We start from the raw sequence: 18,110 nt of genomic DNA, 5'->3' as shown, positions 1-18,110 counted from the left end.
TGTTTTGAAGATCCTGCCGGAATGTGTGCATCGGTTTCATCGTGATTGCTTAGTTGTATGGCTCAGAATGAATGACACGTGTCCTATTTGTAGAACTCATCCACCTCACTTTTTTTCTTTAGCTAATTCAGGATTTGACTTTGTGTTCACTTAATTGGTGTATTAAGGTAGTAATTAACATATACTTAGTACTTAATTGAAATGGAGTATATGCTCTTGTTTAATTTGTGTTTTTCTCTTTCTTTCGGCTTAATTTGTAAAGTGTTGAAAGTCTTTAATATACAATATAACAATATCAAATATATGAGTGATTTGATAATGTAAGTTAGTTCGGCCTAACCTGAAATGAATGGTAAGCCCAACAAAGAGTCCTGCCAATTGCCAAGCCAATTGAATTGGATTAGAGTTGATGTATGTGAAGTATATTTCATAATACTCTATAAATTAATTAATTGACAAAAAAAAAAACAAAAAAAATCTAAGAGTGACCCAAATCGAACACAAATTCTTATTTAAAGGTAATGTACGATGAATATTGTATATTGGAGCAAAAGTGAAGGTAAAATGTTTAAAAGTTGGTATGATATACAATTTATTGTACATCTTGTACATGCAAGACCTTATCAAATGGTTTTGTTCCACCCAAATACATTCCGACCAATATTCGGACAACCAAAGCCAAAGAACTGGCGTTGTTCTAATCATAGTAGATCATGTCAAGAAAAAAAATTTGACTAAAAACAAATCATTTTTCTTAGTATAATTAATTGTGTCTTAAAAGCGTTTTAGGAAGTTCAAAACATATCCAATTAACTATACAACACAAGGTGGTAGGAGTTGGTTGAAAACTCGACTTTGTAAGTGACTCAAAACATTGACTTGCGTAGATAGAATGACTAACCTGAAATAGGTGATGGTTTAGTAAAATCATTATTAATTCTTAGTTGCCAAGAAAAAAAAATCAAGTCAACTAAACAAATTTGTACCACTTGCTTGTTGGTTCAGTGGTGATTGGGGCTGAACTTGGTAGGGAGAACTCGTGTTCGATCCCCCGCAACAACAATTGGGAGGGGACTTGAACCTAACCACCCAGAACTCGCCCCGAATCCGAATTAGCCCTAAGGGAGAACAGGGTGTTAACACCCAAAAAAAAAAAAATTGTTCTTTTGAATGAAAAAATTCCCAATCAGTTGTATGAGAAAACTTCCGTTTGAAAACCTTATTACTCTTGCTTGAAAGTTGAAACTATCAATCAGTTGACAAATACACTAGCACATGATTTACATCTCAATTAAGTCATATGTCACCCATTAGTCCATTGGATTCTTATTTTTTAAACCCAAATATGAGTACCAGATCTTCAGGAAAAAAAATTAAAAAATTAAGACCAAAATATATACTCAAGCTTCATCAACTTTAATCCAATATTTGATGATCTAATTGAAATACACCCACATTTTTAATTTTTCTTCCTAAATAAAATGTTCAATCTTGCAATAATCCCAGCAATTGCAATATTTGCTGCCTTTTTATGTTACGCTTGTTGTTGTTGCTGCCTAAGAAGAAACAGCCGTAATCAAAGTCGTCAAACAACTTATGTGTTCGATATTGCCCCAAGAACCACCACCGGCGGCCGCGGTCCGACACCACCACCACCGCCACCACCACCACGAATCGAGATATTCGGTCTCGACGAGGAAACGATCGATTCGTTCCCACGTATAATCATAGGAGATAGTGGGAGGATGATTAAGCAAGATGATAATACTTGTACAATTTGTTTGTGTGAGTATACTCCTAAGGAAACGTTGAAGATATTGCCTTTATGTTTGCATAGATTTCATTCTGATTGTGTTGATCAATGGCTTCGATGTAATGGGGCTTGCCCAATTTGTAGAATTCTTCCACCTAATTCGTAATATTATCAGAGTATATATCAATATATGTACACATTGTTACGATTTAACTTCATTATTATGAGTTAATTAATTAGCTCTTTTTCAGTCATCCAACGCATATCTCAGTTGGACAGTTGGTAAAGAGTAAGGGGTCAAGTTTGGAAATGTATGGCGTGTTCAGGGTTCAAATCTTGTGAGAAACACAACCTTTTGTAAATAAGTAAATTGACCCATTGAGGCACATGTTGCGACTTACCTTATCCACGATACTCTTTCTCACCATTCCTTGTAAACTGACTAATTGAGGTACATGTTATAACTTACCTCCTCCACGAAGATTTATCTCACAACCCGTTGTAAGCTGACCAATTGAGTCGATCACATGCTGCGACTTGCCTCCCCACGATGTTCGAAAGTCGGAGTCTTGGAGGGCGAGCGTTTCCCCTTTTGGAATTAGCTCTTGTTCGATTAGTTGATCGCTAATTCGAGCTAAATTCGTGTATTTAATTTGTTTAAGCTTGAGTAAATATTGTCCAATTGAAATAAATATTTCAATGAATAATGGAAAAAGTCTAGGAGTAGACATAGTTGAAACGTAATTACATAACTATGCTTGCACGACGACATTTGTAGACTTTTATTGTACGATACAAGTAAAGAAAAGAGCTCATTATTGCATGATTTTTAGTTATAGGTAATTGTGACATATGTAATAGAGTAATGGTTGTGAACTATTGGTAGTCATGACTTATGAACTCATGGTTTAAACAAGCGTTATGTCACTGCAAGAATTTGTATCTTACGACGGATTAACGACGGGATTTTCCAGTAATGACGACCCTCTTTTATGACGGATTTATGACAGAAAATTCCCGTCATTAATAAACGATTATTATGGTACAATTTCTTGTAATGTGTTTTAAAATTTTTGTCTAAGATCTGCCAATGTTGTTAATGCATTTCAACTTATAATTTGTAACATGTGGGGTAGGGCAGCATGCATTAGAAAGTTGTTGATTCATTTTGAAGGAATAACTAAGGAGTAATCTTCTCCTTACTTTTTGGGTGGCTTGACTCTTAATTACTCAACCAAAGAACACCTTCTGTAACATCTAATCTTCTATCAGATCATTACATTTTTACTTAAATGTCCAACCATAACTAAAATTTAACTGGGTAGGAGTTGGATGACATATTAACATAACACACAGTTCGCTTGACCCCCCCCCCCCCCTTTCCGAAAAGGAAGGAAACTGTCAGACGACAGTTTGCAGGTTTCATATCTTATAGCTTAAATATAAGCTAACTCGATCTATCACATATGATCGATATTCTATCCTCTAGGATATATAACTACATTATTCTTAACATATTGCAATTTGGAGACTTGTCTAAGGCAATGAAAACGGAGAAACAAGACTCTCCGAATATTCCAACAACTCAAATAACCTACATCTATTATTATAATTATCTATAGTTCCTAGTCTCACTTGAAGAGGAGGATTTTGATTCGGGTCGACAACCTCAAGCTCATTGGAGGATGATCTTACTGAAATTCTCCCATTAGATGTGAATCCCAAAAGAAAAACAAATTGCGGTAACCCCAAATCGAGGCTAAACAATTTGTTCCAAGAATCCGAGTTGCTATCTTGATCTAACTTCCAAACATCCATTACCCCATAGAAGGAATCAACCTTACAAATGCAGAGACTTGAGTCTTGAAGAATACCAATGGATGGTTCATTATAATACTTATCTTGATTATGATTCAATTTAATCCGCTCGAGCTCGATAATGTCTTGGACTAAATCATATTTAACCATAAATTCGTTGTAATCATTGTTAAACGAGCAATGCAATGTCCCATTCATTACCACCGCATTCATTCCCCCAACCATGACATCGATGAATCTAGTATTATCTAATTCTCTCCAATTATCATCCCTCATTGAGTATACATGGATTCTTAGGTTTAGTGTTGGTATGGTAACTACTAACCAAATCATATAGTCATTGATCGAGGGAACGAACCCGAACCATGAAGCGCCTTCAATTTTGAGAAAACGACGGGCTGATTTATGGTACGGGGTTGAAATTTCCTTGGTTTCTTTGGTGAGAGGATTAAATATGTAGATACATTTATCGCGTGGCGAATACATGCATATAAGCCCATCACATGATCCAATAAGGTCACAAAACACTGGATCGTACTTGTGGAAAGAAAGGTTTACCTGTGACACGATAGGGTTTAGAGAATAATGTTTCATATAATCTCGATCGTATAATAAGGTTAAGGACGGGTTGTTTGAATTGCTTGTATGGAATTTTATGAAATCAGGGCTGGAGATTAAGGAATTCCATGATCTGCATACTAATTTGAAATTTACCAATGATTTTACCGGTAATTGAAATAAGATTTCAAGTGTTAGCTCATAAGGTAAGCACCCATCAATTATATCATAATTTGAAGCAAACTTCCATCTTCCTCCTTCGACAATCTCTGCCTCGACGACAGCCATATATATATTTGTTAAGAAGGGGTTTTAAGAATATAATCGAAGAAGTAGTGCTTTATGAAAATATTAGGGTGAAGTTTTGAGATTATATATATACAAGACAAGTAAACTAATTCAACTTCCTAAAAGATAATATTCAATTCCAACCAAAGTAATACATTCCTGTTAAAGGACCAACTCAACCAAAAGCTTTTGGTTGAGTTGGTCCTTTGACATGGTATCAGAGCCAACGTGACGCAAAGGTCACGGGTTCGAATCTCATCCACCCCTCCTTTCAAAGAGGAATATTTCGCGCTAGGTATGAGGATGCCTATGCTGCATCCACACTTCAAGCCCAAAGGGCTTTCATGTGAGGGGGCGTGATAGAGTATAAAACTAATCTTGGGGCTTCAACCATCAGCTTAAGCTTTTGGTTGAAGCCCCAAGATTAGTTTTATACTCTATCAATTCCTAAACAAATTCAACTTCCTAAAAGATGATATCCCACCCAAAGTATAAAAGATAATATCTAGTTTTGCCAATAGTTCTCGTGATCGTCAAGCACCAATTACCCATTAAAAACAAAAGATGAAACAGATTCAATAACAAGATTTAGCACCCAATAACTATGAATCCCAATTTTTTTTTAAATAGAAGTCGCTGGAATTGAATTTTCCAGCACAGCACAATAGAAAACTAACAAAAGAAAACCAAATTGCAACAATGAAGAACAAAAGGACATAGAAAAAAGATTAAGAGAGGGATTACTTCATCAACGTATCTATACCTAGTATTTAAAAAGAAAAATATATTTGATTAGATGACACGTGTCACCACATTTGATTAGATATCACGTGTCATCCATTATTTTCTCCATCAATTTGCTTTTTAATTCTACTCTTTCTTTGTTGTCTTATATATTATACAACTTCAACCGCTTCTTTCACTTCATCTTTCTCTTACAACATTAATTTATCAATCTATTCATTCAACAACTTCCACTTTATTTTTCCAATTAACACTCAATATCAATACATTATTTATTTTTCAAATTTTTCCTCTATTTAAATCATATATTCTCTTTAAAGTCACAAGCTCAATAAAATTAGAACTTAAAAAAGATAAACTAAATAGTATATAATCACTATACAACCGCCCGTTCTTTGAACAGACTCAAAAGCTCGTTTCGTTAATAAAAAAAAGTTAACGGTGGACTCATTACCGGGTGTATGCACGTGATACCGGCACCGGGTATCTCAAACTTTCAACGGGTAATATTGGGCCCAACTTAGATAATGAATCTAATTAAGTAAAGTAATCCGTAGGATTAGGCCCAATCAACTTTATCAACAAGATCTTCTAATTGAAGAAGTTAAGAGCCCAATGGACTATTGGCCTTTTTCTTTTGAGGGCAGCCTTAGATACTGTTCAAAGATGAAATTGGCCTTGTTAAGAAGCTAACATATTTATTCGATCTTGTCCGGTTACTCGGGTCCAAAGTGGGTTATGGATTGGATCTAGTCGGTTCGGATATAATTGGATGATGTGAAATTTGAGGCCCCGTTCAGTCACTCATCCCGCACCGCTCCAGAACCACCACGGTTTGTTAGTAGTTAGTGGCTCAAACTCAAGCTTGGTCTCATTCATCCGCATGATTGGATTTAGTCAGTTCGACTATAATTGGATAATGTAAAATTTGCCAATTAGGGCCCTGCTCCATCACTCATCCTACATCATTCCAAAACCACCATTGTTTGTTAGTGGTCATTTGCTCAAACTCAAGCTTGGTCTCATTCATCCGCATTAAAAGATCCTTGTATTGTTTAACAACAAGAAAATTAGCATATTTGATGGAATTTTTTTTCTCAGTTTTCTGTTATTTACAAAATATGAAAACCACAAAAAAAATTCAATTTTTTGTTAGCATATTTCAAAATCAACAGGATTAATATAAATATGGCTATTTTCTAATTAATGATTATATATTTATATGACTTACAAAAAGTAAACACCAAAAACTGACAAGAAAACCGAACGAGTCATAAAACAATTCAACTTAGTACATACCGTACGATTTTTATAACGTAACGCAAGATCTTTCTCTTTTTATTATCCAAATTGAGTCAAACAAACCTTAAAAAATACGAATAAGATTATGATTAATGTATATATGTGACCATGTGAGGATCATGTTCTTCCACCATTTAATCCATTGACTTGGTTAATAAAAACAAAAAGATAACATCATGTTTTAATCTTTCAAATCAAAAAAGTTTACAAACATGAAAATCCTGAATAAACCAATGTTCTTCCTCCTGTTATTGTTGTTCTCAACATCAACAAAATGCAGGGTAAACAGCCAAAACCTTTCTGATTATTGCTATGGCTATACACAGAAGTGCAACTACCGCGACCCGTTTGAACTCCGGGTTCAATTCCCATTCCAAATTAGACCCGGATCCCTTCCTAGTTCTTGTGGGTATCCAGGGTTTGATTTGTTATGTAATAGAGAAGATAAGCTACAAATACACCTCCCTAATTCAGGGGTGTTCTCTATTAAACAAATAGATTATGTTAATCAAGAATTACTGCTTAATGATACTGATAATTGTCTCCCTAGACGGCTTCTTGCACTTAATGGCTCGAAGTTTGTAGTTGATTCTCCTTTTAATCCTGTTTTTTTCGAGCAAGATTACTTGTTTTATAATTGCTCGATTGATTTCTTCTTCAACTTTTCTGATCATCAAATTAGGCCAATTAAGTGTCTAAGTGGGAAAAGTTATGGGATATTTGCAACTACTCTAGGGGAAATTGTAAAGGGTAACACTTCTTTGTGTTGTGAAATTGGTACTATAAAAGGTCCTTTTTCGAGAGGGTTTTAATGAAACGTACACTTCTTTGGAGTTTAAAGATGATATTGTTCTTAATTGGGCTCAACCTCGTGAATGTGGGAATTGCTACCGGAGAAATGGGGATTGCGGGTTCAAGAGTAATTTGAGCTTTGAAGTCGGATGCTTTAATCTTCCTCGTAGTGGTAAGTGTTGGAACATTTATAGAGTAAATGGGTTTATGAGTTAAATGTGAAAGTGTATTATACTAGGAGTTGAGGAGGTAGTATAATGTTTAGAGTTTATTCCAAGCGGATGCAACGGTTATTTGGGCACCCGTCGGGCGAAACCCGCCCGTCAGACGACTTTCTCCAATCGCCCGCCGGGCGAAGATCCGCCCACCAGGCGAAAGGAGAAAGTTAAATGTTTGCACGCGCGCCCGACCGGGCGAAGCTCGCCCGTCGGGCGACTTTCTCCAATCGCCCACCGGGCGGAACTCCGCCCACCGGGCGAATGGAGAAAGTGGCCGTTTTGAGCGTTTTTGTGACGGTTGCTTGGATGTAACCGTTGGATATTATTTTCAATGGTGACTCTTCATTAAGAACTCTATATATAGAGTACTTATGACACATTTAAGATGATAGTTAAAATATTCAGATACTTGCATACTTTTGAAAAATCATCTTGTAAATTATTTCTTGAAAGTGAGACAATTGAGTGATAAACACAAATTCTTGTTGGATTGATTTTGTGAGAACACACAAGATTAATTGATTCTTCATTGTATCTCAATAGTGTTATCGTGAACCCGATTGTTCCTTTGTGGGTCGATAAAATACTATTAGGAAAGCGTTTTATTTCGTGCCTTGAAGATTTTATCCGGTCTCCCCACAATGATATTTCTAACAGTAAGCTTGGTTAAAAGTCATACGACATCTTTATTTATGAGTGGGATGTTTTAATCTTCTATAATTGTGGTAACTGGTAAGTCATGTTCTGGAGGATCATTATGTGTACATATAGCTTCTTCAGTATTCATAGGAAGGATTAACTAACCATTGAAGTACTTCCTCCATATATTCCTTTTCTTCTTATTGCCTTATTGGAATCTTGATAATGTTTAGAATCACAAGAATCTTCTAAATTATTTTCAAAATATAAGAAAAACTAGACATGGTTAACTATAACTCACTGGCCCGACTAGGCTCGACCTGGAAAAAGTGTGGGTTTGAGCAAACTCAAATACACATTTTTAGACCAAATCCCACACCCGTCCAAAAAAGCATAAAAAAAATCGAAGACTCGAGCCAAATTTATATGTTTGGGCATGAGTTTTTGTGTTAAAGTCAGCCCGGCCGAGTTTTGATCACCTCTGAAAAAAAAAAAAAAAAACATAGTCATCTATCACGTGGAGGTCTTGATAAATTTCTCTCAATGTGTATATTAACAGCATCTAACTTGAAGTACTAATATGTAATACCAATATGAAGTTTAAACACTATAATGCCCAATTATTTTTGGTTGAATTCCAATTTTTTGTTTCAAATTAATTCAGTTCATTTCAGTAAATTTTCAGCTCAAAAGAACATGAATCCAAATTTTGTTCATTTGTTAAACATTGTCACCTTTTGTTTGGTTAATTGATCTCAGGTTTTTCAAAAGCATTAGTTGGTATTGCCTTGCCAATTGCAACACCAATATTAGTATTGACTACTTTCTGCATCACATACTTCTTAATCAAGGCGGTTCGCTACTACAAGACGAGGAGAACAAATAATGCGACGCTTGCTAGCCGTACACTAGCCACCACCTCGGAAGCCGTCACTTGACAACCTCGAAGAGTCGTCGTCATCCATGGTCTCGACCAATCGATAATCGAGTCATACCCGAAAATAACCTTAGGTGAAAGTAAGAGATTGCCTAAGCCAGATGAAAAAAGTTGCCCAATATGTTTGGGAGAATACTTGGTTAAGGAGATTATAAGGATAATACCACATTGTGGTCATTGTTTCCATTTTGAATGCATTGATGAATGGCTTTTATTGAATGCCTCTTGTCCTGTTTGCCGAAATTACCCTCCTAGAACTCCAGAAAATAGTGCTTGAAGTACTCTTGAACTCCAGAAGATATTGCCCTTAGCTTATTTGAGTACTCGATACCAATGATATCTTGACCTAGTGGTTACGATAGAGGGTCTATGTACGACAGGTTGTAGGTTCGGATCCCCCTTCTCCCCGTTTGTAATACATCGTCCATTCTCTTTTAGTTGCAATGTAATGTTTCTATTTTAGGTTGTTTCTTTTTAGTTGCAATCTTTCTATTTGTGGCAACTTTACCCACTTCGCTTTACCAAACTATCCTCATTCAAATTCAATAACCCACATTTTCCCCTAACTATATCTAATTAGGAATGTGAATATAATAATTATAGTGTACAATATTGCGACTTAAACAGAACGGTGGAAGTTTGTGTCTTGTCCTCTTAGCTCATTATCGAAAGTAGTCTTATAAAAGTAGGAGCATACTTGATATCTTGATTAGTAAACTCGATATAATAATCCTACCTTTTTTTATTACTCCTTTCGTTTTATAATGACATTATCATTCAGAATTTTAACGTTATTCACAGTTGAAAATTCTACTAAGTTCTTTTCAATATATAAAAAATAACATATATATTCAAATAACGCCTTGTTTGATTCGTTTAAGTGAGTACTTTAATTATACAATATTTTATAAACTTAATATAAAATGTATATTAGCAAACGTGACAATTAAAAACTGGAACATCATTATAGAACGGAGAAAATAACATTTAACTTTTCTACAACCTTAACTTAATTAATCAATTAGTAGCTTCAATTCATACATTTTTGTTCAAGACAACAATCTTTAAAAATACAAACCTAGTTTATTATCAACTTGTAAATAACAAGGATTTAATCATTTATTAAATATATATAATTAGTTTAATCTTCCAATAATTAGTTGATTGATTATACCTGAAAATTCAATGCTTATCGCACGTCAGCCAACCTGAAGTAGCAAAAAATAATTGTATAATACCGTACCACTACTTCCCAAAATAAATTTTATGGTTTTAGCTCTACCAAGTACCAACCATTACTAATAAAAGTCAATGACATTCAGTCATTTATCAAAGGTTGATGAGTACTCCGTAATTGATAAGTATCAAAATGGAGTAGTTCCAATTTAGAAGCAAACATTCTTATTTAAGTTAGTACGTTCAGCTGAGAGTGATGGATAACTCAGTTGGTTAGAGCTTTCATCCCGATTTCAGGTGATTCTGGGATCGATTCTCATTCCCGCCCTTGTGGCTCATTTGCACCCAAAAAAAAAGTTAGTACGTTCAGCTTGCGAAGCCAAGATATATAAACGCGGTTATCAGTTATTAGTGTTGGTAAACCCTAGCTTGTTGGCTTTTTACCCGTCTAAAAAAGGTTTTTTTTAAAAAAAAAAAAAACTTGCGAGTTATAAACACTACAAGAATTTGTATCTTAACGACAATCTAATTACGACGGGTCAACATGAATCTTCTTCCACTATTCAAATCATTGACTTGGTTAAGAAAAACAAAAATATAACATCATTTTTATACGTCAAAACAACAAGATCAACTCATTACAAAGTCAATGGCAAATAGCCAAAACCAAAAACACATTCCAAAAATAGAATTTATATTTCTCAAGTTCACAAATATGCAAACCCCCAATAAACAAATTTTCTTCCTCCTATTTCTACCATTCTTAATTACAACCAAATGCAAAGAAAACACCCAAAATAATCTTTCAGATCTTTGCTTAACACAAGTATGTAGCTTCCATGAACCGGTCATTCGACGCGTTAAATTCCCATTCATAATCATCAATGACTCCTTACCAAGTTCTTGTGGTTATCCAGGGTTTGATTTATTATGTAATGGAGATGATAAGCTACAAATACACCTCCCTAATTCAGGGGTGTTCTCTATTAAAGAAATAGATTATGTTAAACAAGAATTACTGCTTAATGATCCTGGTAATTGTCTCCCTAGACGGCTTCTTGCACTTAATTACTCAAAGGTTGTAGTTGATTCTCCTTTTAATCCTGTTTTCGAACAAGATTATGTGTTCTATAATTGCTCGAACGAGTTTTTCAACTCTTCTGATGATCAAATTAGGCCAATTAAGTGTCTAAGTGGGGAGAATTATGGGGTTTTTGCTACTCCCTTGGAGAAAATTGTAAAGGGTAATTCTTCTTTGTGTCGTAAAATTGGTATTATAAAAGGTCCTTTTAGACCGAGGTCTAGTGAAATGGACTCTTTTTCGAACCTTGAAGGTGATATTGGGCTCACTTGGGCTCAGCCTCGCGAGTGTGGAGAGTGCTATCGAAGAAGTGGGAAGTGTGGATTCAAAAGCAATTCTAACTTTGAAGTGGGATGCTTTAATCTTCCTCGTCGTGGTAAGGACTTTTACTTATTAGGTTATCTCTTCTAGTACTTCATGTTCTAAATGTTAGTTTATACTTCCTGCGTTTCTAAATACATGCAACAGTTTTACTTGTTGATATTGAATTTTTGATGGGGGTCTTTGGTTATGAGAAAATTTGAGAAAAAAGAGTTTTTTTAAGTGAATTAGAAGTTTGATCATTTCAGAAGCTACGATACTAAAGTGTGCGGCTATGAGAGGTTTGGAAAAGATTTTCTGAATGAAAAGGCAAATTAACTTTGAAAAGGCTCAATATAGGAGCTTTTTGCATTAGTCTTACCAACCTACATCGTACATCATTTTAGGTCAATGTCGTAAATGGTCATTTAATACGTTAGACAACTAATTTACCAAATACTTAACACAAGCAGCTATTTCAAGTAGCTAGTCAAACCAGGAAATTAATACAAACTGTTAACAACTAATGGCTTGTCAAACCAGCTAATGAGTAACATCTAATTTCCAAACATGGCCTACAAGTCTATAACTAACAACTTATTGCCTAATGTTCACAAATTTACACACTTTTTGTTTGGTTAATTTTATTTCAGATTTTACAAGAGGATCAATACTAGCTCTTACCTTATCATTTGCCATCCCACTACTATTAGTTACTTTTTGCATCACATATATATGTATCAAGAAGAAGTGCTCAAGGAGAAGAACAACACTTGAAAGTCATACACTCGCCTCAACAGTCACACCACAACCTCGGCGAGTCATCCATGGTCTCGACCAATCGATAATCGAGTCATACCCGAAAGTAGTCCTAGGTGAAAGTCGAAGACTGCCGAAGCCGGCCACGGGCGAAAAGAATTGCCCTATATGCTTAGGAGAATACTTGGCTAAGGACATTTTAAGGACAATACCAAATTGTGGACATTGTTTTCATGTTGATTGTGTTGATGAATGGCTTTTATTGAATGCTTCTTGTCCTGTTTGCCGGAATTCTCCTCCCAACACTCCGGAAAATAATGCTTGATGGGATTATGTTTATGTTGTACTTTGTTTTTTTAAGTCCAATTTGTACATTTTTAGTTTCAAAGTTGAAAGTAGTGTTTTGAGTTTGCTAAATCCAATGATTATATCACCGATAGAGAATGTAAAGAATTCTTCGATTGTGTTTTACTTTGAAAATGTTTCCGTTTAGGAAAATTTGGTAATATTAATTCAATGTTTGGGCGATTTTCTTTTATTAATCTTACCTACCACATATTTTTAATAATCTCACATTTACTACCTAATGACTTTTATTGGGCTTAAGTGACCGATAACCGGTGAAAAAGTCCACGACATGGTAATGAATGGATGATGATGAGTGAATATATCGAGAGAGAATACTGCCACGTAGGGACATATTACCGCCTACAGCAGGTTTATGACCTGTTAGGCCCAATAAAAGTCATCGGGTAATAAATGTGGGATTATTATAGAAAAATATGTCATTGAATTAATATTACCAAATTACCAAATTACCCTTCCGTTTAAACAGAACATTAACTATCTTTTAACATTCTACGCAGTACAAAAGATATTGAGGGGCAATCTTCTATGCCAAAATAGCTTAATTTTCAGTAGGCATGTTCAATGGGGTTGAGGACTTGAGGGCGTGAGGCCCATTAAAACCCAGTGATCCACCCCATTTAATATGGGTCAGGCCCGTTAATTAATATATGGGTCGAGTTCTTAATGAGTCAGCTTGGTAACGGGCCAACGGCTCAAGGCGGGCAGCCCTTAAAAGATTTGTTGTCTTTATTTTATTTTATTTTAAACGGAAATTGTTAAGGTATTTGCTAGGGTGATATTGATATATATTTTTTTATTATTTTTATTTTTATTTTTATTTTCAAACGGAAGTATCTATTTTTATTTTATTTTTATTCTGGAAGAGTAAAAAGAATAATACCTTAAAGAGTCACTCGTTACGGTGTTACACTTGCTAATGGTTTTCCATATACACATATTGGCTGATAAAATATTACTTATCCAATATAGCAATTCCTCCGTTATTTAATGTTCTGATCCCCATTTGAAATTTTAACACTAATCGTAATTGAAGGGAATTATTTGAATTACTAACAATATATAAGAAAAAATATAGGGACCAAAGTGAAATGAGAAGAACATTTAAAAACAAAAAGAGTATTTAACTGGGTCAGTTTGCGCGGAATAGATTCTGATCCGACTCGATTCTGACCCGATTTGTTGAAGAAGCCTAGTTTTCATGACCTTGCATTAGTTAGACTTAGTACTAACATATGTTCAAGTCAACATTCCTTAGAAATTAAAAACACAAAATATCTACTTGTCATTGATTAAGACTTAATCATTAATTTTGTCATATCATTATTCATTTATTCTATACTTCCACTACACTCTTCAATCCATTGACATAATTATATTGATTAATTAACAAACCTAAAACTGTCGATGTTCATCGCACGTCATCAAATTAAACATGCATGATTTAGCTAGTTATTTTTCTCTATTATTAAAAAAAAAAAAAAAAAAAAAAAAATCTATCAACTAACCATTAACAAAAGTCAATGGTAATGATCAAAGGATGATAAGTACAATTCTTCAAGTTTAAACTTAGAACAAGTCTTCAAGTTTAACTTAATTTACCAAATGCAAACACTCAAATTCTCAATCATCTTCCTCCTAGTAATAATCTTCTCCTTCTTCTTCGACACGACGAATTCGAGCCATGCATGAAAGCTCATCAGAAATGGCCGATTATTGCTTAACACAAGTATGTAGCTACGACGAACCGGTGTCACGCTACGTTCAATTTCCATTCTTGATCAAGAATGATTCAATGCCAAGTTTTTGTGGGTATCCAGGGTTTGATTTGATATGCAATGGAAATGATAAGCTACTAATCACCTTGCCTAATAATCTTGGATCATTTTCTGTTCAAGAAATTGATTATGTTAATCAACAATTATGGCTTAATGATGTTGATAATTGTCTTCCAAGAAAGCTAATTGCGATTAATGGTTCGAGTTTTGTGGGTAAATCTTCATTTTATCCTATCTTAGAGCAAGATTATTGGTTCTATAATTGCTCTAATGAGTTCTTTAATTCTTCTCATAATCTTAAAATTATGTTAATTGGGTGTCTTAGTGGTGAAAGTTATGGGGTGTTTGCTAGTCCTTTGGAGACAATTGTTAAGGGTAATTACTCTTCTTTGTGTAGTAAAATTGGACCTATTAAAGTTCCTGTGGGGCCCAATGAAGAGGACTATCCCTTGGATTTAAGGGGTGATATTAGGCTCACTTGGTCTAAACCTCTTGAATGTGGGAAGTGTTATGAGAGAAATGGACGTTGTAGGTTCAAGAGCTATTCTAATTTTGAAGTGGAATGTGTTCATCTTCCTCACCATGGTAAGCTCCCTTGATTTTAATAGTGTGTATTACAATTTTCCTTCTTTATCGTGACAGTTTTATGTATGATCTTCTTATAAAAACTTATCCTGGAATAACTAATAGTTCAATATACTATTAGTTGGCTCAATCTTACTTGGGTACTCAAATAATGTTTACAAGTCGTTTAGTTTGGCTTAGAGTTGGGTCAAACTTGAGTTGGTTGATAAATAAATACTACGTATACAATATGGATGTGGGTCGGGCTAGATTCCTTGTCGAATCCACGTGCTTGAACCTGAATGGGTCCGACCCATACCAAGCCCGCTTATTTAGTTCCCAAATTTTTAAATGGAGGCCCAAGCCCACTATCCCTTGTGTCGGGTCGGATCAGACCTTCCTATCAATCTACACTTAACATCTTTGTCATGCGTTTTTCAAAAATATCAGGCCCAACCCCACTATCCCTCGTATTGGACCAGGTCGGGCCTTCCTATCAATCTATACCTAATTCACTCAATTTAACATCTTTGTCATGCTTTATTCAAAAATATCAGGTTCGCCCACGACTTCGTGCTCATGTTAACATTTATTATTTTTGAGTTAAAATATATGGTGCTCTCGTTAATAGTTAAATGATGTCAGCAGTGAATAAGACGGCATGATAAAACTTACTCAATAATTTTGATATTACACTGTCAATTATTATTGTTCACAAAACCCTACATTTACGTACATACTCCAATTTTTCACGTATAACAGGATTAAGCAAACAAGCTATAGTTGCAATCGCTCTAGCATTCGCAACACCACTGATTTTGGTCACATTTTGCATCACATACTTCGTGATCAAGGCGGTGCTCCACCGGCGAGGACATGGCAACGGTGCAAACACTACACTCGCCCTAGCGGTCGCAGTCAACCCACAACCGCAAATTGTAATCCACGGTCTAGATCAGTCCGTGATCGAGTCATACCCGAAAGTGATCCTGGGTGAGAGTAAGAGGCTACCAAAGGCAGATGACATGAATTGTCCAATATGTTTGGGTGAATATATGGCTAAGGAAATATTAAGGACAATACCAAATTGTGGTCATTGTTTTCATGTTGATTGTATTGATGAATGGCTTCACTTGAATGCTTCTTGTCCTGTTTGTCGAAATTCTCCTCTTAAAACTCCTGAAAATAACGTTTTATGAACACCTAATTTTATTTTATTTATTTATTTGGGCCTATTTTGTATATATATATATATATATATATATATATATATATATATATATATATATATATATATATATATATATATATATATATATATATATATATATATATATATATATTATATATATATAGTTGGGGAAAGTTGGAAAAAATGGTTCACAGAAATAGAAGTAGTTTTTTTTTTTATGTGAATGAGCCACAAGGGCAGGGATGAGATTCAATCCTAGATCACGTGGAATCGGGATGGAAGCTCTAATCAATTTAGCTATCCATCACTCTCACATAAATAGAAGTAGTTAGATACTCATCTTCATATTTGGGTTCCTTAAGAACCTATGTTGTACAAATGTACAACTGTGTACATTTATGATTTTATTTCTCATTCGATAATATTTTCTTATTATTCCCAACGTCTCTTATTATTTGCCCCAGGTATCAAAGTGCTTTACTTCCTCCGTTCCGGAAATATCGCACAATAGTTGACTTTGCTCCTTTAACCATTACTTTGACTTTTAATATCTCAAATCGTGTGCAAGTAAAATTATAAAAAAAATAATTAATATTTAGAAAATATATATCGATATGAATCTAACATGACCCCACATGACTAAAATTTCCTCATGTACGAACCACAAAAAATGGCCAAAATCGTAGTGTAAATTGTGTAAAAAACAAATGGTGCGATATTTCTGAAACGGAGGAAGTATTAAAAATTAGGTTGGGTGAAATTGAGAAAGACCAAAATGGTGAACCACTAGTACTTTATACGAGACCAAAGTTGTAATCTCATGTTCAATTTTAGTACTCTGTACTGGATCATGAAGACGTATCAAAATGACGAAAGAGAGAGTGAGGGATAGCTCAGTTGGTTAGAGCTTCCATCCCAGTTTCAGATGATCCTGGGATCGATTCTCATCCCCGCCCATGTGGCTCATTTGCACCAACAAAATCAAAATGACGAACGAGACAAACAAATAGAGTAGAAAATATGGATAACCAATCTGTAAGAATGGACCAACATGTCAAGTGGCCCAAATAATCAAACATTTAAAATTTTGAGGCCCAAAAAACATACTTCAGCCTTTAATGTCAATCAAAGTCAATGTAAGCACTAATTAAGCAGTTTGGCACTCTCTCTTCTTCCTCCCGCCAACTTTCTCTCTCTATTAATACCTTTTAACCCTTCCCGCCATAGCCACCACCTGCAAATTCAATTAAAGTTTCCCACCTTTGACCACCTCAACAGCCGTCTGATACATCAAACCAATGTGGGCCACCTTCATCAAGCAATCTCCACCCCTGATCTCATGTCTCAACATGGGCTCAAGCCGTTAAACCTGTTCTCTCCACTTTCTATCTCCTCCAAAAATCCGCCATTAGAACCCGCAATTTCAATCTGGGAAACACATTCACCCCAGAATTACTGAGTTAGGACTCAGGATTGGCCCTATTACACTCAATTCCTCACTACCTTGTCCTCTTAATCGGGGGATTGGCGGAAAGCAGCTGAATTGTTTATGGTATGGGGAAAGAGAGAAAGAATTTTGTATGTTGGAGTGCTATGATTTCCTACTTTTTGATCAATTGTATGGATAATAGAATTTAAGGCTATTAAAATGTTGAGATGCTGGGTTTCGGGTTGGCCGTAATTAGAGTTTGTTCTAATGGTGATTGGACTTGGATTGGGGATATAATTCATCTGTTTCTGTCACAAACAAGAAATTTTGATGATTTACGTGTTGGGTGTGCGTTGACTGACATGTATATGAAGGGTTTTCAGGACATTGATTGTGCCAGGAAGGTGTTTGATAAA

General features: G+C 35.1%; 3 protein-coding genes and 1 pseudogene across 3 annotated transcripts; 3 read left to right on the top strand and 1 right to left on the bottom strand.

Moving 5' to 3' along the window:
• Positions 1 to 3,289: 3,289 nt before the first annotated feature.
• Positions 3,290 to 4,417, bottom strand: LOC130468945 (putative F-box protein At1g12855). Its single transcript, XM_056837995.1, has 2 exons — positions 4,286 to 4,417; positions 3,290 to 4,129 (listed from the first exon to the last, which is right to left on the bottom strand). The coding sequence occupies exons 1-2, from the start codon at positions 4,415 to 4,417 to the stop codon at positions 3,290 to 3,292; spliced, it is 972 nt and encodes a 323-aa protein (XP_056693973.1).
• Positions 4,418 to 6,625: 2,208 nt separating this feature from the next.
• Positions 6,626 to 9,551, top strand: LOC110780298 (putative RING-H2 finger protein ATL21A; annotated as a pseudogene).
• Positions 9,552 to 10,871: 1,320 nt separating this feature from the next.
• On the top strand, positions 10,872 to 12,896 carry LOC110779515 (putative RING-H2 finger protein ATL21A). Its single transcript, XM_021984018.2, has 2 exons — positions 10,872 to 11,682; positions 12,260 to 12,896. Exons 1-2 carry the CDS (start codon positions 10,875 to 10,877, stop codon positions 12,688 to 12,690), a joined length of 1,239 nt encoding a protein of 412 aa, XP_021839710.1. The 5' UTR covers positions 10,872 to 10,874; the 3' UTR covers positions 12,691 to 12,896.
• A 1,349-nt stretch (positions 12,897 to 14,245) lies between these two features.
• Positions 14,246 to 16,315, top strand: LOC110779505 (putative RING-H2 finger protein ATL21A). The gene is made up of 2 exons (XM_021984014.2): positions 14,246 to 15,094; positions 15,836 to 16,315. The coding sequence occupies exons 1-2, from the start codon at positions 14,416 to 14,418 to the stop codon at positions 16,270 to 16,272; spliced, it is 1,116 nt and encodes a 371-aa protein (XP_021839706.2). The 5' UTR covers positions 14,246 to 14,415; the 3' UTR covers positions 16,273 to 16,315.
• The last annotated feature ends 1,795 nt before the right edge of the window (positions 16,316 to 18,110 follow it).

This window comes from Spinacia oleracea, chromosome 3, assembly GCF_020520425.1.
Source record: "Spinacia oleracea cultivar Varoflay chromosome 3, BTI_SOV_V1, whole genome shotgun sequence".
NCBI lineage: Eukaryota > Viridiplantae > Streptophyta > Magnoliopsida > Caryophyllales > Amaranthaceae > Spinacia > Spinacia oleracea.
This window is presented reverse-complemented; position numbering and strand designations above follow the sequence as displayed.

Coding starts and splice junctions, on each gene's coding strand:
- LOC110779515 (XM_021984018.2), top strand. CDS start 10,875: ATGGCAAATAGCCAAAACCAAAAACACATTCCAAAAATAGAATTTATA. Junction 11,683..12,259: donor CTTTAATCTTCCTCGTCGTG/GTAAGGACTTTT, acceptor ATTTTATTTCAG/ATTTTACAAGAGGATCAATA.
- LOC130468945 (XM_056837995.1), bottom strand. CDS start 4,417: ATGGCTGTCGTCGAGGCAGAGATTGTCGAAGGAGGAAGATGGAAGTTT. Junction 4,130..4,285: donor AATTACCGGTAAAATCATTG/GTAAATTTCAAA, acceptor ATCGTGTCACAG/GTAAACCTTTCTTTCCACAA.
- LOC110779505 (XM_021984014.2), top strand. CDS start 14,416: ATGCATGAAAGCTCATCAGAAATGGCCGATTATTGCTTAACACAAGTA. Junction 15,095..15,835: donor TGTTCATCTTCCTCACCATG/GTAAGCTCCCTT, acceptor CACGTATAACAG/GATTAAGCAAACAAGCTATA.